The 25271-nt window shown below is 36.5% G+C and overlaps 1 protein-coding gene across 1 annotated transcript; it reads right to left on the bottom strand.

Moving 5' to 3' along the window:
• Positions 1–8494: 8494 nt before the first annotated feature.
• On the bottom strand, positions 8495–25271 carry LOC104117044 (uncharacterized). Its single transcript, XM_009628023.4, has 25 exons — positions 24981–25271; positions 24644–24735; positions 20293–20650; positions 19620–19774; positions 18983–19219; positions 18371–18480; positions 18219–18296; positions 18032–18138; positions 16922–17016; positions 16727–16842; positions 16517–16620; positions 16349–16426; positions 16118–16196; positions 15832–16000; positions 15369–15439; positions 14578–14658; positions 14402–14472; positions 13431–13527; positions 13293–13352; positions 12311–12365; positions 11831–12231; positions 9985–11748; positions 9314–9886; positions 9176–9234; positions 8495–9007 (listed from the first exon to the last, which is right to left on the bottom strand). Exons 3-25 carry the CDS (start codon positions 20634–20636, stop codon positions 8812–8814), a joined length of 5100 nt encoding a protein of 1699 aa, XP_009626318.1. The 5' UTR covers positions 20637–20650; positions 24644–24735; positions 24981–25271; the 3' UTR covers positions 8495–8811.

The following is a 25271-nucleotide window of genomic DNA, read 5'->3' as shown; positions in this document are numbered from 1 at the left end:
AATCTATAAATATTACTTCTTTTTCTGCCTTTATGAGACTTTTATCTAAAACTTTTTTCATTTCCCTCCAAAAATTAGCGACGTAGATAGGAAAAAGAGTCTTGTACAAGGGTTTTCCACTATTTCCAGAAGCCCGCCCTACTGCGTTAACGTTAATTGATGAATATCATGAAGAAAATGAGACACTGATAAAAGATTTGGCTCGAAAATTTTGTAAGAAAAATAGTAGATAATATTGACCAAGAATAGAAATAACTTATCGAATAAATACTGTGTCGTGGCAAGCCACTGCCTTGAAAGCGATTTCGGTCCGACTGAGTGCAAATCGTTAAGCCCGGTCGCTCCTCAAGGTTCCACAGTACTTCCAAACATGTGCACTCGTGGATGGAAGTTTGGAGTTTGCAAAAAAGAATTGCCCAGGAAAAATAGGAAGAATAATAGTCTTTTGAGAGGATGAGAGAATAATATTTTTGGTTGGTGTTTTAGCTCACAAATGATGATGTTTATATAGGCAAATCATTTACGTTTTCTTCCATCAGAAAATCGTAAGAGGCCAAATGTGAGTTAATATTATGTAATATTTATTTTTGGTTTAATGACAAAATTATCATAAAAACAGTAACTTCAAACCTTCTGAAAAGTTGTATCTTTTCACACATGAAGTCACAAAAGTTAAGAAACTGTCATATGAATGAATGTGAACCATTTATGAAGTAGTAACTTCATTCTCGCACTCTGCATATATATAAAATCTAAAAATATTACAACAAATTAATGGTGGAGAGGTATGACAATTAACTACGGATTAATTGTAGATTAGAAGTGTTCTTTGTTCTTTGTATTATCAAATTAGAGTAACGCCTAAAGAGTAATAATACCAACAATCCCCCACTAATGCAAACATAAAGAATAATTCCTGGGCAAAAGGAAGGAACATGTACTTAAGTGTCAATATCTTTTGATTTGAATTGACACGTAGTGAAATGAGGCAACGACTAATATCCACAAAGTGAAGTACTCTTGAACTGAATGGACATGAGTTGAGACCCTCAATACACATACTATATCCTTAATTTTATGCAAACTCCGCGATACTAATAAAGTTCTTTTATGGTCGTGCACACACATTGGGTCTCATGAGTGTTCTAGAAAGACATCCCAAGTCTTTCATAAAAGGCGACCACACCTTTACACTCACGTAGGTGATTCCATCAAGTCTATCAACATATAGACCACCTTAAGGCTCTGGAATCATTAAGAGCAAAATAGGCTCAACCTTATAAAGCACTACCACACGTCATAGGGATAGGAAATATAGTGCATATTGAAATCTTGTATGGCTTCGTTTGACCACGAATGGGTATCCACCATACTTTCTCAATCCATGGGCTTTAGCCACATCCCTCTCGACGTTTCAAGGATAACTCTCCTTGCCAAACCCTTAGTTAAAGGATCCGCCAAATTTCTTTCGGACCTTACATATTCCAAGGAAATAACACTATGTTTTAATAATTATTTTACCGCACCATGTCTAATGCGAATATCTTCTTTTACCATTGTACACACTATTCTTGGCAATTCCAATTACCTCTTGTGAGTCATAATGTAAAGACACTGGTGAAGTTTGTCTTCACCACAAAGGCACGTCTGCCAATAAGTTTCTCAACCATTCAGCTTCTTGCCCTGCTAACTCAAGAGCAATAAATTCAGATTACATGGTCGAACGTGCTATACAAGTCTGTTTTGAAGACTTCCACGAAATAGTACTTGCACCCCAAGTAAACACATAGCCAATAGTGGAGCTAACTTCATCATTGTCAGTAATCCAATTTGCATCACAAAATCCTTCTAAAATAGCAGAAAAATTATTAAAATGCAAATATCAATCCATAGTACCTCTCAAATACCTTAGCAAGCGATGAAGAGCATTCCAGTGTTCACTACTGGGGTTGTGAGTATATATACTTAATCTACTAACAGCATAAGTAATATCAAGCCGTGTATAATTTATGAGAAACATTACACTATCAATTATCTTAGCATATTCAGTTTGAGAAACACTAGATTCTTTATTCTTTCTCAAGTGTATGCTAGGATCATAAGGAGTTCTCACAGGAGCTACATCAAAACAATCAAACCTTTTTAATATTTTCTCAATATAATGAGACTGGGACAATGAAAAACCATTAGCAGTTCTTTTGATTTTAATCTCTAAAATTACATCTGCTTCTCCAAGATCTTTCATTTCAAATTTAGAAGACAACAAATTCTTAGTCTCATTTACAATATCCACATTAGGGCCAAAAATTAACATGTCATCCATATACATACATATAATTACACAATCTGATCCTACCATCTTGGAATAAACACAAGTATCATATGCATTAACAACAAATCCATTATCTACTAATGTGCTATTAAACTTTTCATACCATTGCTTAGGTGCATGTTTAAGACCATATAGAGACTTTCTCAGTTTGCATACTTTATTCTCCTGTCCTTGGATCACAAAACCCTCAGGTTGAGTCATATAGATCTCTTCCTCTAAATCACCATTTAGAAAAGCTGTTTTAACATCCATTTGATGTATCACTAAATTATGAATAGTGGCTAGGGCAACAAGAGTTCTAATAGTTGATGTTTTAGCTACGGGAGAATAAGTATCAAAGTAGTCAACGCCTTTCTTTTAGTTAAAACCCCTAATAACAAGTCTAGCCTTATATTTTTTAATTGTATCATCGGGTCTCAATTTCTTCTTAAATATCCACTTGCTACTTATGGCTTTACAACCTTTAGGTAAATCAGACAAGTCCCAAGTGTGATTAGAAACTATAGAGTCTAATTCACTTTTAATGGCCTCTTTCTAAAAATCAGCATCTATTAACCTCATTGCGTCATCATAAGTCTTAGGGTCTTCTTCTATTAAATAGGTAGACACTAATTCATAATTCAAAAGATCAAGCTCAATATTTTCAGTCAAGAAAGTAGTGATAAAGTCAGGACCAAAGCTAACTTCAATTCTACGTCTCTTACTCCTTCTAAGTTTATTTTCATGATCATTAGCAGTAATACTAGAAGAAGGCACAATATGAGAATTAACAGATATAGATGTAGAAGTATTATTCGGCACATTAGTGGGAACATTATATTTCAATGGAAAAACATGCTCAAAAAATTCTGCATCTCTAGATTCGCAAATAGAATGATCATTCAAAGATAGAAATCTATATGCAGCATTGTTTTGAGCATAACCAATAAAAGCGACATCAAAAGTCTTAGGTCCTACAGTTACTTGTTTAAATTCATGTAGACCAACATTAGTCAAACACCTCCACACTTTTAAAAATTTTAAGTTAGGGGCAAATCCTTTCCATAACTCATAAGGAGTTTTATATAACTTCTTATGAGGAACTCTGTTAAGAACATAACATGCAGATAAGACAGCTTCCCCCAACATCTTGTCAGATAAACCTGAACTCAAAAGTATAGAATTCATCATTTCTTTAAGCATTCTATTTTTTCGTTCAGATACACCATTTTGTTGGGGAGTATAGGGAGCACTAACCTCATGTATAATACCACTTTTCTAACAAAAGGCTTCTAGAGTATTAGTACTATATTCACCACCCCTCTCAGACCTAAGTCTCTTGATTTTCCTGTCTAATTGGTTTTCTACTTCTGCTTTGTATTTTAAAAGCATACTTTCAGCCTCATCCTTAGACTTAAGAAGATATACCTTAGTGTATCTCGAAAAGTCATCTACAAAAGTGATATAGTATTTCTTCCCACCCTTATTAACAGTGTTCTTAAAATCAGCTAAGTCTGAATGTACTAGTTCAAGCAATTCTGTCATTCTACTAGTTACATTTTTAAAAGGCTTTTTGGTATATTTTACTTCTATACAAATAAGACACTTAGAAAAATTATCAACAATAATCGTAGGAATTAATTCTATTTTTCTAAGTCTTTTTATAGAAGCAATATTAATATGACCTAGCCTACCATGCCACAAATCAATAGACTCAGCAATATAAGCAGAATTAGAAGTGCTTGCATTACTAGTAATCTCTTCAACAATGTTCAGTACAAATAAACCTCTATTGAGGTAACCCTTCCCAACAAAGTCTCCTCCACGAGAAATAACAATTTTATTATACTCAAAAATAAGTTTAAGGCATGCTTTATTGAGAAGTGCACCAGAAACTAAGTTTCTACGAATGGAGGGAACGTACAGAACATTGTTCAAGGCTAAAGTTTTTCCAAAAGTTAACTTAAGAAGAACTTTTCCTTTACCCATAACTCTTGCGGTAGTGGAGATACCCATGTAAACACACTCGCCATCAGTAGGCTCCTCAAAGTCATGGAACAACTCCTTGTTAGCGCAGAGGTGCCTTGAAGCGCCTGTGTCCAGTATCCAATCAGTCTTGTTAGCCACCATATTTGCCTCAACGACCACAGCAGCAATCACATCACTACTTTCAGTAAGGTTAGCTTGGGGTAGAGTTCTCCCTCCCTGTTTCGAGCTTTGTCCTTGTCTTTGGTTGTACTGGAAAGCCTTGTGACCAATTTTTTCACAGACATAGCAAGGTCTTTTCGACTTTTGGATTTGGCCCTCCAGTTTATTGAAGCAATTCTGCTTCTTTACATATCCTTTTTTCTGGCCTTTCTTATGTTTACCTTTAAACCTGTCTTTCACAAAAGTACTAGCAGATTCCACAAGGTTAGCTTTAGAAGAATTAATAGAGAGAAATTTCATCTTATCCTTAAGTCGTTCTGCCTCCTCATCTTTAAGACGGTTTGCTTCCTCGGTCCTAATATGACTAATCAATTCTTGAAGAGTTAAGTTTTTCTTCTTGTGTTTCAGTTGATTCCTGTAATCACTCCAGGAAGGTGGAAATATTTCAAGTAGAATATTAGCTTGAAGAATCTCACACATCTCCATGCCTTCGTTCATAACATTAACAGTCAAGTTCTCATACTCATGAACCTGCTCCATGATTGGCTTATCATCAACCATCTGAAACTTGATCCACTTTCCAACTACATACTTCTTTTTTCCCGCATCATCCACACCATATTTCTTCTCCAAACTGTCCCATATGACTTAAGTATATTTATAATTTATAAACAAATCAAAGAGAGTATTAGTCATACGGTTAGGCAGATGCCCTCGAACAGTTTTATTATCCTTTTCAAAAAAAATTTAGCAGCAGCATCAGCAACAACAATAGCAGTTATATTAGAATTATCAGCAACATTAGTAGTATTGGAAACAACATCAGGAGGTTCGTTAAACAAAACGTAATCCACTTCTAATTTTTCAAAGAAAATTAGAAGTTTCTGGGACCAACGCTTATAATTTTTGCCATCTAAAGGCTCAAGTTTTGACAGATCAGGAAGTGTTTTGTTCAAAGTGGTAGCTATTAGTCAATATTATATACAAAATTTGCTTTCAAATTGTAAGAAAAAAAGTAGATAATATTGGCCAAGAATAGAAATAACTTATCGAATAAGTACTGTGTCGTGGCAAGCCACTGCCTTGAAAGTCATTTCGGTCCGACTGGATGCAAATCGTTAAGACCGGTCACTCCCCAAGGTTCCACAGTACTTCCAAATACGTGCACTCATGGTTAGAAGTTTGGAGTTTACAAAAAAGAATTGCCCAGGAAAAATAGGAAGAAGAATAGTCTTTTGAGAGGATGAGAGAATAATATTTTTGGTTGGTGTTTTAGCTCACAAATGATGATGTTTATATAGGCAAATCATTTACGTTTTCTTCCATCAGAAAATCGTAAGAGGCCATGTGAGTTAATGTTATGTAACATTTATTTTGGTTTAATGACAAAATTGTTATAAAGACAGTAACTTCAAACTTTCTGAAAAGTTGTATCTTTTCAGAAATGAAGTAACAAAAGTGAAGAAACTGTCATATGAATGAATGTGAACCATTTATGAAGTAGTAACTTCATTCTCCCGCTCTGCATATACATAAAATCTAGAAATATTATAATAAATTAATGGTGGAGAGGTATGACAAGTAACCACGGATTAATTATAGATTAGAATTAGTCTTTGTTCTTTGCATTATTAAATTAGAGTAACGCCTAAAGAGCAACAAGTTTGAGATGAGTTTGATAGAGTGGCGGAGAAGAGTGAATTTACGATTGAAGGGATATTTTCTTTTTCTGTTCTTGTACTAAAGAAAACCCAAAAAGGTTAACATGAGAGTTTATGGGAATTCGATTCTCCTCTTTTTTATAACTCCTTTCCAATACTATTTGTGATGAATTGATAGGAGGGCTGTAAAAAGAGGATATGAGGTAATGAGAAAGAATATTAATAAAGATGAAGTAAAAAATAACAGAGGTGGCAATTTGCGGAGGTTACGAGGAGAAACAATAACAACAACAACCTAGTAGCTGTTTTCGATAGAAACTCGACTTCCTCCCTCCAAGAACTCCCTACCTTATTCTTGAGGTGAGTCAAACTCACAATATTTTGGTTGGAAGTGGAGGGTGATCACCACTAGAACAACCCACTCTTGTTACGAGGAGGAAGAAGGAAACAAATATTACTTTCCTTATTTTTTGCTTTCCATTTTTGCCTTTTTCTTCGTTTATTCTTAGATTAAGAGATCTTTTAAAAACAATTATATTGTAACTTATGGTCATACCAAATATATATTAAATAATAAAATAGTGCGTGCACACGCATATATATATATATATATATATATATATATATATATATATATATATATATATATTATTTATAAGAAAATATAATAACGGAAAAAAGTAATTTCACCTAAAATTAATTACTTAGTGAAGTTTAATACTACAGGATTTTTTTTTTATTTTAGAAAAAATACTTCTGATATAAAAGAAGAAATTTACTGTGATATAACGGTACTATGACTATTTTTTTATTTTCACAAGATTACATTAGGTTTGAATTTTTGGCTTCATTTTTGAAAAGTTCATGAAATACCTCTGAATTGAATTATAAATTTGTATCTCAAAATTATCCGTTGTAAGAAAAGCTGAAGTTATTTTTAGTAGTCTAAAAAGTTTACTTTCTGTTTACTTCTGATGTTCAAGAATAAAGAAAAGAATCTGTAATTTATTATCAAGTTCAAGCCAATCTACTAGTTCTATAATAATTTGTAGTTTCCATGTTCATATACATTGTATATGAAAAGATGCCAGCAGCTTCATAAATTTGTTAAAATGTATAATTGCATTATTGTACAAAAATATTGTAGATATAGTATTTGATTGAGGATAAAATGGGTATTCAATTGTTTATGGGCATTATAGTAATTCAAGTTTGAAAATAAAAGCTACCTACTTTTAGTATGACATGATGATTGATTTCATTCGGGAAGATGATCTAAAAGTTTTCATCCTCCCACAGGTTCAATCCTTTTTTAACAGTTTTTAGATATTTTTATCATTAATGCAACCATCATGTCTTCATTTTGCTCATTCATAAAGTTGCAATTAAAATTTCTACGGAATATGGTTATCCTCGATTAGTTGGTACTAGATAAGCTTGGATTGCCGAGTGTTGCCCGTCTAGAAGGGTAGTGCACTTTGGGTGCAAGAGAGAGTATATGATCTTAATGAGGTCAAATTCCTCTTCGGGGGCTTTCACTGCCCCATGCAAGGCAGTAGCACATCATTAATAAAGAAAAATATATATTTTTAACCTTTCTAAGAAATAATAGTTCAAAAAATATATATTTTTTGTATAGCACCCAAAGGTATGTCCTAGTGATCAATGAAGTGGATGAGAATCATGAGATCTCAGGTTCAAATTCTAGTCCAGGTGCGCGCAAGTTGCCCCGGATACTACGATTTTATATATATATACACACACACTTTGATGGCGAATACAATTATTATTTGCCAACCAGCCAATTTTTATTTTTTTTCAATTAATAAATAGTTTCAACTTTCATACATAGTTTACCCGTTGACTTTATAGCCAATTTCCCTTACACACCCTTCCTTCACAGGAAATCTTTTATACACCCTTTTTTTTTTTTCAACATGTGTCTAATATATACCACTTTGTGTTTGACCAGTTTCAATTTCACAGACTAATCATAACCTGACACACGTGTCACAAAATATAAAAAAATACTTGAAATGTTGCCGAAAAAATCAAAAATATATTTTAAAAAAATTCATCTTGTTCCAACAATTAAAAAAAAAAAAAAGCTAATCTTGTTCTTCCCCATTCTTCTTCCCTTGCACAAAATAGATAAATAAAGCTACGTACACACATTTTTTACCTCTTCACGCGCTCATTTTGTTTGAAAAATAAGCACAAGCCAAGTGGACAAAGTGGTGTATATTAGAGTTTGGAAAAGATAAGGTGTGAAAAAAGGTATCTGTGAAGGAGGTGTGTGTGAAAAGGGTTTGACTATAAGATCAGGGGATAAACTATGTATTAAGCCTTGAAAAATACAGATACCAAGGCGTCGTTCTGGGGTTAAGATGTATCCATTCAATGGGTATAAGCCCCAGATTTTTCAGCTTCAATGATCTTCGATCAGTTAGAGTACATTCAGATGTTAAACTAGACACAATGAATTTAGGCTGGACAGCTCCCCAGCATTCATCTAATCTCTCTCAACCTCCCTACAAAGAATTTTCAGCCTATTCTCCTGACAAGGATTGGTATTCGAGAAAAGAAAAAGAATAAAAAAATTGGAAAGACAAAAATATTATTTACAATAATGCAAGGGCCAGGACTAAAGTTAATGGACAGTAAATTTCTACAAAATTGTGTTGGAAGTAACTACAAAGATGAGAGTGTCCGTCTGAACCACTCGGACAAACGTCTCACTTTCATTGTTAACTCAGCATTTCTTCCAAAATATGACTCCGCATTTGAGAGCATCACCTCAATGTCATGCTTCATTCCCTCCAGACTCCTATAGTAATTGTTCTCTAACCTAGCCCAAATGATTTCAAGTGACAAGGGAACAGGGAACCTGCACATTATTATTACTTCATTAATATGCACCTTTTGCCAGTGATAGGGAACTTTACATTAGGAGTATTCTGATAATCACAGGTTCGCAATACACACTGCCAAGTAACTCAACTAGTGAGAGCATGAAACTAATGTAAACGGAAAATGATGAAAGCAACTAGTGTACCTGTTAATGAAGTTTGACTTCTGTGAAACTTGTCTCAATTTTTCAACCCCATAATAATCCTGCAAGCTCAGCAAAAAAGAACTATTGAGACGAGTTCTGTCAATAATATGAGTTAGTACCACATGCGAAAATTGCTACCTGAGCTTTATTTCCAGATTGCTCCAGCTTAATAAATGCACGCATCAGCTTCTCTCTAGTTTCATCATCTAAACGGGGTTGTTCCCATTGGGTATCAGCATCATATAGTTCCCAAGGACTATGCTGATGAGTTTCTGATGGATCACTCTTGTATCGGACAATATACCTTTCCCAGGGGCTGTCAGGATATTCATGAGATTTAGCTTGCACATTTAGAATCCTACCTTCCCACCAACTCCCATCTTCATCACCTTCATTTTTCCACCAAACTTGGCATTTGTCCCGAGAAGTCCAGTTCCTTTCTATAGCAGCATCATATCTGCTTCTTTCAACAAGAAAATCAGGGAAACCAGTCACTTCAGGCAGTGTCAACTGAAATGATTTCCCCACCACACCAGATGCAGGATCTACAAATTTGAGCTTTATTTTAGCGCAGCTTTCTCCAGAACCTGGCCGTGTTGTGTACTCAAGGTTTTCAACCATACAAAATTCTACTGCTCTTATATTCTCTTTTATTATTTTCCAGGGACCCAAATCCCTCAAGTTATTCTGAGTTATGTACTCTTCATGGCCCTGCACAAATTACCAAGTGCAGATTAAGGACCAGTTTCTGTTAGAAAAAAGAATTCTAGACACACAAATCTTGGACACTAATATAAATTCAATAATACCTGTCTTAAATACACAATTTCATCCCCTCGCTGAGGTATATACCGGGATCCCTCCTCATGAGCTACCAATGTTAACCATGAGCTTTTTGCTGCCTGATTTGATTTCCTTCTCTCTGGAGGACTAGGTTCGCGGGCATAATAGCTGCCTCTCCGCGTTCGTGTAGATCGCAACCCAGCAGCAACAGCTGAACCAAGTAACCGTTCTTCGAACGAACTTTCATCATCTCTATTACCTGAAGTTTTTTCCATTGACGTTCCCTCTGAACCGTCATGTGGCTGCAAGAATCTGTCATTGCTGTGTGCAGGATTCAAATCGCAAGTTGCTGACCTTAATCTAATAGATCTAGTTCTTCGAACTCCCTCAACAATGGCCTCAGCTCCCTCAGCTAAACTATGGCTCCCCACATTTGAAGTGGTCGCTTCCATATTCCCACTGAGACTTTCTCTACCACTTCTACCCCGACCAAATTTTGACCTTCTATAGACAGCTCGGAACATCATATCATGCGACCGCACATTCTGTGAGTCTTGCAATTCAGTCACAGAAGTTCCACTAACATTGTCTGCATCTAGCCTCTTCTCACGGTCTCCATCATCTAGAGTTGGTAAATTTCTATCTTCTTCGGTGGGGGCTTCTGAACTTAAGACCTTCTCAATGTCCTGAGGTTCAGAAAAAGTATCACAAGCAGTGCACCTAGCATCCTCCAATGAAGTCTTCGCATCTGTCTTGCCACTGTTATCAAGATGACTAGAAAGAATCTTTGACCTAATACGCAACCTCATTGGGACGGGAGTAGCATTTTCTTTAAATGGATGATTACGGTCAGTTTCATCAAAAAACTTAACATATTCTGCCTCCTGTATAGCATCCTGACAATGACTATCATTGCCATGAATGATACCATTGATTTCATTTCGGATCCCTGAACAAGGAGAAACTCTGTGGTGGTCCTTTTCAAGCATTGAGTGCCCATTAACAACATTTTCTTCCTGAATCGCCTCATTAAATGAGCTAGGTCCAGTGACAGAGCCTGATGGAAACAGTTCTCCCATTCTAGAGCGTTTGGCTGAGCGTGATTTGACCCCTCCCCATCTGATGTTCCCATCATTGCACCCTACCAAGAGGTCCAAGTGGTTTTCAGTTTTTGTTGGTTGATCAATTTCATTCTTTTCTATTATGTCGCCACTAGCATCACTCAGGTTGTTATCCTGACAGCCAAAGTAGTTTTGACTTGCTTCAGCAGCTTCCTCAGGAGCCAAAGACGGACCAGCTAGACCAGGCTCGTAATTCTTAGGAGGTCCATATTTACTTGAATCACGATTTGGCAATTTTAGGACCAATCTCCTCCTAATTCCACCATTGAGATTAGAGCTAGGAAACTGCTGGAGCTTATTTGTCTCATCAGAGTGATCATCGCATATTTCTTTCCCCTTTGAATGCCCATGTTGTTCACTGTTTAAGGACACATCTGAATCTTCATTTCCATCGTTTGAGTCCTGAAGTGTGGATTCACTTTCTGATGTATCACCCTCTGAACCATATTCATCTTCTCCTTCAGTAGATGTTCCCGTAATTCTGGAAAACAAATGAAGGGCATTACGAGCAGCAGCTCTCTGGGGCCGCAAGGACTTCGATGAAAACTTTTTCTTTGCTTTTCGGCCATGTCTTGATTTCCTAGTGCGATTGATCCTATGCGAACTGTTATCACACTCGTCCAAGTTCTTCCTCTTTACACGCCTTCCAGAAGATGTCATAACTTCCACCTTAAGAAAGAAGCAAAATGATTATCAAGCACTGTACATAAAAAAAGAAAATGCTAAAACAAAATACGGGAAAGCCTTTTACTTCTGCTTTCTGTTTCTTCCTTCTTGATCTACGGAGTGCATCTTTTTGATCGCCTTCAGCCTCACTGTCTTCATCAGTGAATTCTGGATTTGCAGAGGCGTCGGAACAGAAACTCCCTTGCTCTTTTCCAGAAGAAAGCTCTTCAGTTACATTATACTCTGAATCTGATTCATCACTTTGTATCTCAATTTCTGGTTCCCAATCCATTGCATCCACAAATCCTGGAAGTGGCTCCATCAACATCTCCAAGTCTACAATAGGAAAAGTTTGGTACTGCTGGTCCATATTGAAATCTGTCCCAATGGAAAATCGGAATGACGAGGGTCTCCATTCGATTCCAAGAGCTCCTAGACGTCTTTGTTGGTACATGCTCTGGTATGGCTCTGGATAAGGAATCATGCCTGCCATCATATCATACATAAGACATTTGGGGAAAAAGAATGAATGAAGATATGATATTGTTTAAGCAAAAACACCAACCTGCATCACAAAGGAGATCTTGCATATTCCTCCTGTACGGAGCAAGTTGTGTTTCCTGTAAAATTTATCAATTAAGCAAAAGCATAAACGAAAGCTGTCTTTCAAATTCGTAGAAGTTGGTGTAACCGGTCCCCCAGAGAGAGAAAAGAGACTTCCAGTTTGAGAAACTAAGTTTCAAAACTTAAAAGAGGCATTGTTTCAGTAAGAAAGCAGTAGTTCACAGGCACATTTATTATGTCCATACAGCTTGATGAAAAACAATTTATAATAACCATTATGCACCCAAAACGTAATAGATTAGAGGCTCTTTCATCCCAGAGAAGCAATGTGCAGGAAAAACCACTACAGAGTAATGAAGAACACCCCAGAATTGAAGACCATGAGAAGCAGGCGCCTCATACATATGGAGCAAACTGATGAACTGGCATATCAAATACATCTCTCCATGTACCAGATCAAGAGAACAAGTATCTTATGAAGCACGAACCATGCAAGCCACTGCAGCACTGCTAATAACCATCCATGGATGGTGATACCAATAATTTACAATTTCAAATTTATACCAATGATAGACTGCAACAAAAAGATTGAATAATTTCAAATCTCTATTCCCAATCAATATTTGACTAGGATGAGTTAATGTTTGAATTTACTAAAATGTTCACTTTAGATTGTTTTGAATTAACAGGTGCTCCATCGACAGTGATACCAATTATAAACAATGTCAAATTTGAACTATTATAGAGGATAATGAAAGATTGAATATTTTCAAATTTCAATTTTAAATCAATATCAATGAGGATAAGCTAGCGTTTAAATTTACTAAATGTTCACTCAAAATGTTTTGAATTAAAAAGTGCAGCCCTGGACCTATCCAGCACCTAATCTCAACCCTCCTTTCTTAACTTGTAGTTTCTTGAATAGACAGCACATGAGTACAAAGACAAAACAGTGTTTAGACAAGAATTGACGGATCACCAACCTGGTCAAGGACATTTCCATGTGTATCCTGAACAAGAGGGCGATAATCTCCAAGAAAAAACTGTTTAAGACATGCATCAGAAATCATTTACTATATCCAGGACGATCCAACCAAAACACTTGTGGAACTCCAACAAACCTGGTCATACTTAGCATCCTTCTGGGATTCTCCTTGCCCTGTATTCAATATGTACAATTGGCCGACATCATCTGAAAGTATTATTGACGTCCCATCCCTGTAATATAGAAAAGAACATACATCAAAGCTAACAACTTGTCCATGACTGATTCAAAAAATTTGTGCACGCAAGATCAAATATAGTGTAATAAATCTGCATCTCCTAAGTTGCTCCGACACGGCACCTGGTGCCGCACCCGTGTCGACATGACACTAGAATGGGTGTGGGTATGGGATCCATACTGGATGTGGTCAAACAATTTTGGGTACTTTGACCACGAGAGACGGAAACATTCAAGACGAGATACAATTTAATTCCCGAAATTATAACCAAAACTAAGGTAAATTTGAAATAGCATACTTTATCTAGGAAATCAATCTTTTACTTATCTATAACTTGAGAATAAAAAAGAAATCCACACTTTACAAGCTGTGAGAAGGCACGGGAGAAAATATGTTATTGATATTGGATAATAAATACAATACAAGAGGTCCCTATTTATAGCTATACACTACAAGGAGATATTACTCCTCTGCCAATGTGGGACAAGACTACACTATACATATCTGTAAACTAACGCAAGCTATACGTAAGTAATCCACAAAATTTCTCATAATTTAGAGATATTTTTATATTTTTATTCTTTTGAATTATTTTTAGCCAGATCCCCGCACATGAATCCGTACTAGGATCCATATCCCCGAATTTTAGAATTTACATCTCGAAGGATCCGACCTCCAGATCCGTACCCGTGTCGGACACCCGCACCCGTGTCCGAGCAATTTAGTGCATCTCTTCTTCCAAGTAAAACAGCTGTACAGAATACATCCCATGTTTTTGACTCACATAACCTGTGGTTGAATCTCTCGAGGTTGAAGTAACATTAAATGTACAGAGAAAAGATGTAAGAAGAACAAGATCATTGACTTACGGAGAAAACTTTCCATCAACTAGCTTGAATCGTCCAATTTCATATGTCCGAATAGGTGCACCTTCCCATATCTAAAAATTGAACGATTTTGTGGAGTTTTGGTACTAAACTCGACACATATGTACAAAAAAATTTAGAATGAGCAAATAAAACAAAACAAGGAGAAGTAGACTCACATCCCAGACAATTGTTTTCCCATCATACCCAGCGCTCATTGCTATTCTAGGATTAAAAGGATGAACATCAAGAACATAAGTCTGCAATCACCAAATGCACACAATGAGACACAGTCCCAAACAAAAAAAAGTAAATGCAATCAATTGTAATCAGTTCCTACTTAAGTTTAATGTCATGTTCGGGGAGCTAAAATATACTACATAAAAGGAGAAAGTGGGCCTTTGATCCAATTCATTACAATCTCGGGCAAGTCTTGCTCACAATCTCTAAAGGCTTGTCATTTAGTGACAGCCTATGATAATCGGATAGGTCACCAGACACCGGTGCAGATCTGCAAGTTGGATGCATCATCACCTACACCGAAATCTTAGTATTCGGCGATACACTTAGGAGTATGGGTATGGGTGTTGAGAGACAGCCACCAAATGTATTTTCCAATATATACTTCGTCAATTAAATGAAGTTGTTAAATTAAAGGTAGTATAATTAATTTTTTTGTAACACTTGGTATTTTATTCATAAGTTATCTCGTATAATAGCAAAGCATTCTAGTAATTATGTGCATATATATATATATATGCCATAAACCCAAAATAAAACCAAATACCCAATCAACATATATACTTCTTCGCAATAGGTTAAGTCAAAAGCACCCAAATTAGGCTGACCAACTCTAGTGCGGATCCCACGCCCCACCCAAATCGTGTCTGACAAGAATTTTGAAGGATCTGAGCAACATAGATGACAGCAATCATGACAAAACAGTACAAAATTCCAGGAAATAACTTACAGATTCAGTATGACCCGTCAAAGAATGCACTAAGCTACCATCAACAGCATTCCACACGCATATTCTGCAATCTGCAAATAAAGCAGTTCCATCAGAGCTACTTAAGGTCAAAAACAAGATTCTATAGGTGGGATGTAAAAGCCAAAAAAAGAAAAAAAAAGAGTTAGAACTCAAGCCTCTTGGATGAGAACAGGCTGAAGTTGAATTATCAGAACTACTTTACAAGGAACAGGACCAAGAAGTCTTATCAACAAAAAGGAACAGGACCAAGAAGCATGGTGAAGAATACCATTGAAGAGTGAAAATCTACTAATGTAACCAATAAAGAAATCTGGGAAAAGAAATGAAAACAGTGACCAAGAGTTGCAATTTCAAAAAGCAGCCCCTGCCCAAAGAATTGTAACTTTGTCAGCTAATTTAGATGCTTTCCACATTGAGAAAAATGTATAAATATACAGCATACCCATGATAGCAGCAAGAACAAAACGATTATCCAAGCTCCAGACGATCATATTAACACCGCGTGGAGTTGGAAGAATTCTTTGACGCGGACCTCCTCGAGGAGGTTGAGGTGGCATTGGTGGTGGTGGAACTTTCAAATGATAAGCTTTCTGCCAACGTCCACCCTTTCCCTTTAAAAAATGAGTACTTGGTATGAGAAAGATGAAGTGATATGAGAACAGAACTAGATGTTGCTTCAAGCTTAACCAAGAAAACAAAGATTGAATGGGGATTTAAAGAGAACTCACATGTGATCTACGAGATCTTGGGATCCAAATGATTGCACTGCCATCACGGGAACAAGTAACAATGTTGTCATGATTAAACCTGAAACACGAAAACTTCAGTTGTCAAACTTCTTTAACAAATATCACAAGCAACATCTATGACAACAGAATTTACAGTATGTAGCTAACATGTTGAGAGTTCTCCATTTTCTCTTTTAGTTCCTTTATTTTCCTGAGAACATTCCAACATACCATGAGTTTTTAAACTTTGGGACAGAGTCTTCTTTTGATGCATCGGAGGGAGAAAATCTGGATGCCACAGCGCAGCCACTGCACTCAAAAAAGAAGATCATGAATCACAAGGAATGCAAATACACTTGAATGAACGAACACATGAAACCTTTTCCTGGGACTATCAACCTGAATTGCACATAATTTACATCATTTTCATGACCAGATAAAATCTCTATCTCATGATTAGGCTGCTCAGAGTCATCCGAGTTGGATTTACAAGCATTCCAGACCTACAAGTAAATAAGATTTTTGTAAGCAGCAACACATCAGTGTCAGAACTACAACCACGGGGTAAGTACAGTGAAATACAAGTCAGACAAAGTAATCCAGGCTTACCCTTGCACAGGTGTCTGAGCTTCCAGTTACAAAGAATGTTCCACTAGCATTAAATGCACAACAGAAGATCTGATGGCTTTGCAAAACAGTGCTTGATGATGGACCAGCGTTCTTCCCTACAACCATTGAGGCAAATGTAAACAACCTTCCATGTTATTGATTTCAGAATGCTGGCAGATAAATATTGCGACTTACCAGCAACTGTTTCAGGGGGTTTTGGTATGTACAAGCGTGGAGTAAACTGGGAATATCTAGAATCCCAAATCCGACATGTTCCATCATCAGATGACCTGCGGTGATGGTAGCAGTGTTGCACATATAGTGGTCAAGGAGTGACAATACAGAGCATGCAAAGAGATAAAATATCTCTGTAAGTCGTAAGTTTATTTTTGTTTTTTCTTTTGGGTAGGTTCTCTAATTTTTGGTATGCCGCTTGAATATGGGAGTTTTTTCCTCCCATAGTTAATAAAAAAAATTACCTTAAAACATGTCTCATAAGCAATTAAAGCATGATACAAAAAATCAAATTATTTCATGGAACAAGACTCATTTATGTTGAATTCGTAAATATCCTCATAATTCAAAATAACACTCTACACCGAAAGACTGATTGTGTTCTTGGGCCGTAATACAGATGCGGATGGGGTTGAAATAGTTGACAACTTCACGGAACAAGATCTACTGAGGAGGAAGGTAAAGGAAGAGATTAACCATTTGAAGGCAAACTGCCAAGCCTTAGTTAGCTTTGAGAGCAGATAATTTGGAAAACACAAACCATCCAGATGATCTGGCGTCAGACCTCGAATGAGCTTTTGTGGATTACACAAACATGTGCAAGCTTAAGTCTATGTCAGGGTATTGACCAGGTGAACAGTTACTTTTCGCAATAATTAACATCAACTAAGCCTCAATCTCGAATTAGTTAGGATTGGCTATATGAATCGTCTTATTCCACCCTATTCTGGGAGGTTACCATTTTGTTTAAACAAAATCACACTTGGGAAGGATTTGGGAAAAGTAGTGTGACCAGATGTCAAAGGACAGATTTCTCTCAGATTGCAGAAAAATAACACAGAAGCTCTGCAGAAGTTGGAGCTACTTTCTTTAACTGGAAGTAAGGCACAATGGGTGCTCCCTTTGGATATTCAACCTCATGTAAAGAACTGCTTAGAGATGGAGATATCCTCTTCCCATGGTAAGATTTGTATTGAACTTTGCATAGACACAATTAAGAAATGAATCAAAGATACAAAGATATTGCATATGGAACTCCAAGAAAGTTGTATAGACAATAAATGGCCTTACGATAAGAGCTGATAAATAGAACTAGGTCTTGGATTAAATGCTATTGCCGTAACAGCTCCGGTATGACCCCGCAACACCGAAATTGGCAGCCCATCAGCCAAGCGCCACTGTTATAATGAAAAAAGAACACTCCGATGACCACTCAGAAATATATAGGAACTCATGTAAATTTAAAAGAGTATCTTACAACTCTGATGATGCAATCATTTGAAGCAGATGCTACTAAAGTGTTGTTGGAGTTAACAGCTAGGTCAGTGATATCACCCTGAAAGCACAACAAGTAAACTCAAAAGACAGAAGATCAAGGGATGGATCAAGATAACTATAGCAACAGCTTACTTCATGCCCACGGCAGCTGGCCAAGCAATATGCTGTTTCCATTGACCAAATCTTTACAAGTCGGTCATCTGAGCCAGTAATAACATATCTCCCAGAGCGATCAAATATTGCTGCAGTCAACATTCGTCTTAACCATTCAATTGAATCATTGAATAAGATAATAGAGCACCTCATTAAACGAGGTTCATTAACTAAATTACTCAATGACTCAGGCCAAAATAAGAAGCAAATATAAACCCGCCTTGACCTGATAAAAATTGAAAACATTCACAACAGTACATAACAGCAAAAGCAGAATCATAATAATCAATACAAAGCTACTTTATGATTACCCCATGTCAAAATCCACACCCACACCATGTAGCAAAATTTGCAAACAGTATAGCTAAAATGGGACCACTACTTCCTTCTGCTTTGGGGTAAACATTCTATTCTTGTACAAAAGATCAGGTGATAACTATACACACGAAGTTATGAAGTTATATAACTCATTCTCAGCACACTCAGCCACTCTTAGAAAAGTGGTTATCGTTCAGTCCCCAGAAGTGATAACATAAGAATAAGACATGCAAGCCAAAGACGTTACCAAGACATGCAAGCCAAAGACGTTACCACAATAAACTGCATTGCGATGTCCTCGAACTTTTTTAAAATTTTGCATCTTCTGCACCATAGTGGATGGCTTTGCAATGGCATAACATGCCGCACGAATAGATGGTGCACGGTGGTGTTTGGAAAATCCACCACTAATTTCTCTCAAACCTAGTCCACGCACCTGATCTACTAGCATGTGAGGCCACCGCAAGTGACCTGGAGGCTTAACTTCATTATTTGTCTGATCTTGATCACCTGAGAGAGAGGAAGAGAGTTTAAGGGCAATGAAGGGCTAACTGAGGAAGATGAAAGTAAAACCCTGTGATTTATCATGTGGTGCATAATGATTCCACTTGTCAAGGACACAAAACTACGCCCCCTCCATTTGCCAGTTTTGGCACCTAAAAAAACTAGGCAGAAATCTACTAATAATATTACTCTATAGGACTTCTGCATAAATTCAGAAATAAAAATTGAAGTTTGATGTAAAGCATTCCCCAAGAACTAACTTTAAATCATTGTTTCCTTCAACATATTTTAATTTACTGTGACACAGACAGAATCGTAAAATGTACCTCATCGAAATTCACAGTGCATGAAGAACTGACAAAAATTGAAGTTACTACATTAAAAGTAGTGAAACTAGAAGACGTACTGCTGAGAAGTGAAAAGGAACCAGTTCCCAGCAGAGTTGGAACAGCTGCTGCATTAACTGTATTACCACCAACCATACCCTGAGGGGAAGCTCTCACACTTAACAATAATTGCTTTAAAAGCTTCATCAAGTGATCCTTTCCCACGTGAGAGTACCTAGACACGTCACACACGTTATAACTCAGGAAAGAATGAGAAGGTGATCCAGCCTCTTTCATTTTCTCAACATAGGAGGACGAGGAAAATATCATAAGGACTGGAGATAAAAAGGGGGGAGGTTTTTTTTTCTTTGGGGGGGGAGAGGACAGCAAAAAAGTAATAAGAGATTAACTGGCCAAACAAAAGCTACATGTTCCGAGTAGCATAATAAACCAGATGATTTTTTTTGTATCAGCAATTTGTACAGATGACCTCATTCTTGAATCAAAACAACTGAATGATCTCTGTTCTTCACATGCATTTTGATGTTTATAAAATTCAACAGATAAAGGCCTATAACAGAGAGTAACATCTTTTAATCTGAAAGCATTTCATAAACTGTACTCTGATGCTATTCAGAAAACATGTTACTAATATGGAAATATAACAGAAACATTACATGACAGAGATTGGTTAAAAAGGAATTGATAAGCCATATATCATTGACATTTGATGAATAAGGCAGTGAAAGTTACCTTTCCACCAATCTATTGTAGCTTAATGGGAAAGACATCCCATCATCATTTTCGTCACCACTTGGTTCCCCACTCCTTGAATACCAAGCATGGTATCTACGGGGTAAAAGTTGATGCTCCAGAAGTTCATTCCAGAATTGCCCATAAGTTCTGTGACATGGTCCAGCTGATAGGAAATGCATAATCAAGAAATAGACCTCACCCATGTCGATGTCCACATCAGCCTCAGTTGATCTTTGTGGATCAGATGGTTGAGAATTTTGATTTGCCTTTCCAGATAAGTTCAATGACTTCATACTTCCAGATGGTGCAACAGAAGGGGGAATATACTTCCGAAAAGACATCTATCCAATATAACCTAATATATATCCAATACATTAATTAAATCCTTCTAAAACATGATGTCAGGAAAATGAAGAACAAAACAAATAAAAGAAAGAATTTCTGAATTGGCACTTCGCTTTGTAACTTGCCGCAGAGCCTCCATGGGTTAAAATTGCAAATTCTTGCACATCCTTGAGAGGAGCCTCAATTACGAAAAATAAATGAAGAAAGGAACAAAGAATTGATCCCATGATTAACACACAGCAGTAATTGAATTGCCGTCCCGGGGACCAGTTCAAAAACCTCTTCTTTAGACGACAGTTACACAGCTCAACAAATCTGGACCATGTTGCCTCTTTACCCACAGCAAGAATCTAATTCGAGTCTATGCATAAACCAATAGAGGCACCCTAGAGCTAAGGGATAGTGAGTTTGGACTAAAATTCTGGAACCCTTTTTTTCTTGTTTGATAAATGTAAAATTCTGGAACCCTTTATATATTGTTACACTCAAGTTGGACTTTACTGTGGGGAAGATGCCTATAATCTGATATACTATCCACATGGACGGCGTCTGAGGAACCTGGGATTCCTTGGACGCATAGCATCATTTCTGAGAATAAGTATACGAGTAAGCACACTGAAGAAGGAGAGCTGAGGAAAATGTTTTAATATCAACCACGGTATACTTTTGTTCCACGGTAAATTTAATCTTGCTCTAGATAGATGGGGAAAATTTAAAAGATTTCAGCATTTGTAGTCTAAACCTAGAGCTCAAAGACAAGTTTTTGAGATCGAAGTCTAGATACATTGAAGTCTAGTGGAACCCTTAAATACAGTTAAAATGACAAGCCTGATCCACTACTGTCAAATGAAAGAGAGTTTGGGCACTCAATGGTTGCTCTTAACTTTTGGCTTGACTGGTTAATTGGCCGCTATCCTTTTGGCCAACTCTAAACAATCAATCAATCAAGTATCCTCAAGCATAAACTACTATTGGCATCAGTTGTATGAATCATCTGTTCGACTGTTCCCGTTGATGTATTCGGGTCCACTTCATTCTAATACTGAATAGCTAGTGTTTTAAGGCGTATTAGGACTTCTCCAGATCTCACATTTATCCTTACACGGATACGTCTCTAACTAGACTAAAAAGTTTCTGACATACACTGGACTAACGTAAGTGAACGACAACATCTAATCCTTAGTTCCAAATAGTTGGTAATGGCTATATGGATCTCCTACTTCCATCAAAAAGTCCTACCTAGGTTCAAATTGATTTTGAGAGATTGTAGGTCTTGTGCGACAACTTCCATCCCAGTGTTTTAGGTCTACCAGACACTCTTTTTTATCACTTGGTAGACCTAACACACATTTTTATCATCTTTAACCACTACATCTTCATACCTACAGACTGGTGTTTGGAGACGTTGTTTGTACCTATGCCAAACCATCTCGGATGACTCTCTCATTTTATCTTCCATGGATGTTACTTACACCTTCTTTCATATGGGATTATTTCTAATTTTATTCAATCATGTACGACCGTGCATCCATGTTAACATTAGTATTTTTACAACATCTAGACTTATGAATATATTGGACTGACCAACTTACAGACCCAACATTCACTGCCGCATAAATAATATTATTGGTTTTCACAAATTATTTCAATTTGTCAGGTATCTTTTACAAAGCGCTCCTCCATTTTAGCTATCATATTTACTTTTATGCATTCATCTTCACATATTTTATCATTCATCTAAATGATTGAATCCTAGATACTCCTTCCGTCCCAACTTATATGGCATCATTTGACTGGGTATGGAGTTTAAGAAGGAAAAGAAAACTTTTGAAACTTATGGTCTAAAACAAGCCTTAGACATATGTATGGCTATAAATCATCTCAATAAGGGTAAAATAAGAATTGTAAAATTATATTATTTTTAAATGTAGAAAGATGACTTTCTTTTTGGGACAAAGAAAGTTTGCCACATGCAACAACAAATCTAGCATAATCCCACAAATATGGTCTGAGTAGGGTAGTGTGTACGCAGACCTTACACCTACCTTGAGACAAAGGGAGTATCTAAATTGTCTATTAGGCACCATCATCCTATTTAATCTAAACTTCGCCTTCATTCTTCTCATGAAAGCTAAACTTGCAATGTATACAGTCTCTATTGTAAATCTACAAGGCATATACCATATTGGTTCTTTATTACCTATTGTATTGGCCCTAAGCCCCTAAGCATGTATTCTATCACCATTTCCCCATTTTTTAATAATTGGAAGACTAAGGAATATATTAATAAATGAAAACGCCAGAGGTAAGTTCTCAAGGCTTCATTTGGGTTGGAAAACTGAAATTGGGCGAAGAGGTGACAAATTTTGGCCAATTTCTGCAATGGATAAAGGTGCTTAGGACCTATTTTACGCCAGTGTTGTTAAAGGCGCGCTTAATCCTGAAGCGAGGCTCAAAACATGTTGAGCGCTTCACCTCGCTTTGTGGACGCTTCAGTGTTGCATAAAGGTTCTAAGGCATGTTTTTCTTTGCCAATTAGTGTAATCCAGAAAATGCGACACTAAATAATTGATATTTCACTTTATCGTAATCTTTTTTCAATTTCTTTGTCCATATATTTATTTTTCATGCTTATAATTATTGGTCTTAGACTACATATACATACTTTTACTTTTTCTCCGGTTGCGCCTTTTTTCATTAAAGCCCACCCTCTATTTGTGCTTTGCGCTTAAAGCTCCAACGGACCTTAGAGCTTTTTTGCGCTTTTCGCCTTTGATAACACTGTTTTATGCAATCCTTCACTTGCCTTGAGTTACCCTTGGTGAATGGGGGTGATAAGTGAGTGGATACTTTGTTCCAATCATTCAAAATACTCTAAATTAGCAAAGAACTTGACATAGCCGTACCGATTCTTGCACAAACTCATATTCAGTATGTACTCACAAAAGAATTTGTGTAACATAGCTTAGAAGAGACCAAGGATCACATTTATAAATTAAATCAAAAGAGGCAAGTTGTGAGGCTTCATTTGGGATGAAGAAAAGAAAAAGAAAGGAGAGGTGGAAAACAACTATATACGCCATAAGGAATTATTCACTACTGACTGGATAAGGATGAATAAGGCATAAATAAATTCTTGAAGTTTTTGTAATTCTACTAAGAGATTTCTAAATAAACTATTTTAATCGTAAGTTACAACACTAGATGTTAGAGTCATTCTATCTATACTAGCCTCTCTTCAACCTGTTCTTCTTGTTCTTCATGGAAGGATGTTTTAGGAGTACCACCTCCATCTCAGAAAAGCAAACAATGCCTTATTTCACTGCTAAATTTATTTTTCCCAATTAATCAATTGTGCCTCAATCCCAAATTGGTCTGGGTCGACTACGTGACTCCTATTTATCCGTTCTTTTTTCAGGCCCATCTCAATACTAAATAATATTACAGCAACAAGATTGTGATATTTTTCCACTTCCCAAAGATGGAGACATAGTAACACCATTCCACAGAAACAGAAAATCAAAATAATAATAAAAGTAATAGTAATTAACTAATTCATAAGAAGTCTAAATCCAGTCAGCCTAGCAGAATAGCACTAGGCACCCCTTCCCTTTTTTTGATAACCGTGGTAAGTGGGCCAGCTTCCGCGGCTGGACTATTTTCATGGGATACTTGTTACCTCAGCCAGGTATCGAGTAACTCTGTCCACTAAGGCTTGGACATATGGGATATTAGGCACCCATACCCTGTTCCAACTTATCTACATGAAACCCTAGTATTCCAATACTGGAACCAAAATAACCTAATTCAATGACACAAGTGGTCTGACGTATCTTTTGTTCCAACAATATTGATCTTAGCACAACACACACACACACACACACACACACACACACACAGACATACATACATACATACATACATACATACAAGAAACAAAAAAGGATTACATAATTTACCCAATCACTTAAAAAAACAAAACCAAATAGCAAAAAGATTGAACCTTTTTTATTCTGAGTAAGTTAACCAGATGGGCAATCACCAGAAAGTAGAAACTCGGCCACAAGTGAACGACCATAACCCATAAGCATTCTACTGTAGCATTGAAACAAAAAAAAAAGAACAAAAAATTGAGTTATTTACACTTCAGATCCCATTAAAGTACAAAAATAAACCAATTCAATTGCAAGAAATAGCCCAATTTGAGATCTAATAATAACCCACATGCAAAAAGAAAGGGAAAAAAAGAAGTCCCAATTTTGAGTACTCTCAAACAAGAACAAAGAACCTCTTTCTATTTTTTCCTACATTATTTCCCAAATTGGAAACTAAATTCTCACCTACAATATAGTTCTCTGAAACGACGGCGTTTTGTTTCTTGTGTGGAATTTCAGCAAAAAGAAAAATGGAGATCGAAGGAAAAACGAGTTCTTTAAAGTTTCTTGAAAATTTTAAAAATAAATAAATATTGAGGCGAAGGGCACAAGAAAAGACACAAAGGGAAGAGGATTTTAGATATAGAGGAGGGAGCTCCGAGATTTTATGTGTTGAAACTCTGTGTTGTGTGTCTTGGTTTTTGTAGGAAAGAGAAGAGAACTAGAGAAGATGTATGAAGAACACAGTAGTAGGGG

This window comes from Nicotiana tomentosiformis, chromosome 9 (assembly GCF_000390325.3).
Source record: "Nicotiana tomentosiformis chromosome 9, ASM39032v3, whole genome shotgun sequence".
NCBI lineage: Eukaryota > Viridiplantae > Streptophyta > Magnoliopsida > Solanales > Solanaceae > Nicotiana > Nicotiana tomentosiformis.
This window is presented reverse-complemented; position numbering and strand designations above follow the sequence as displayed.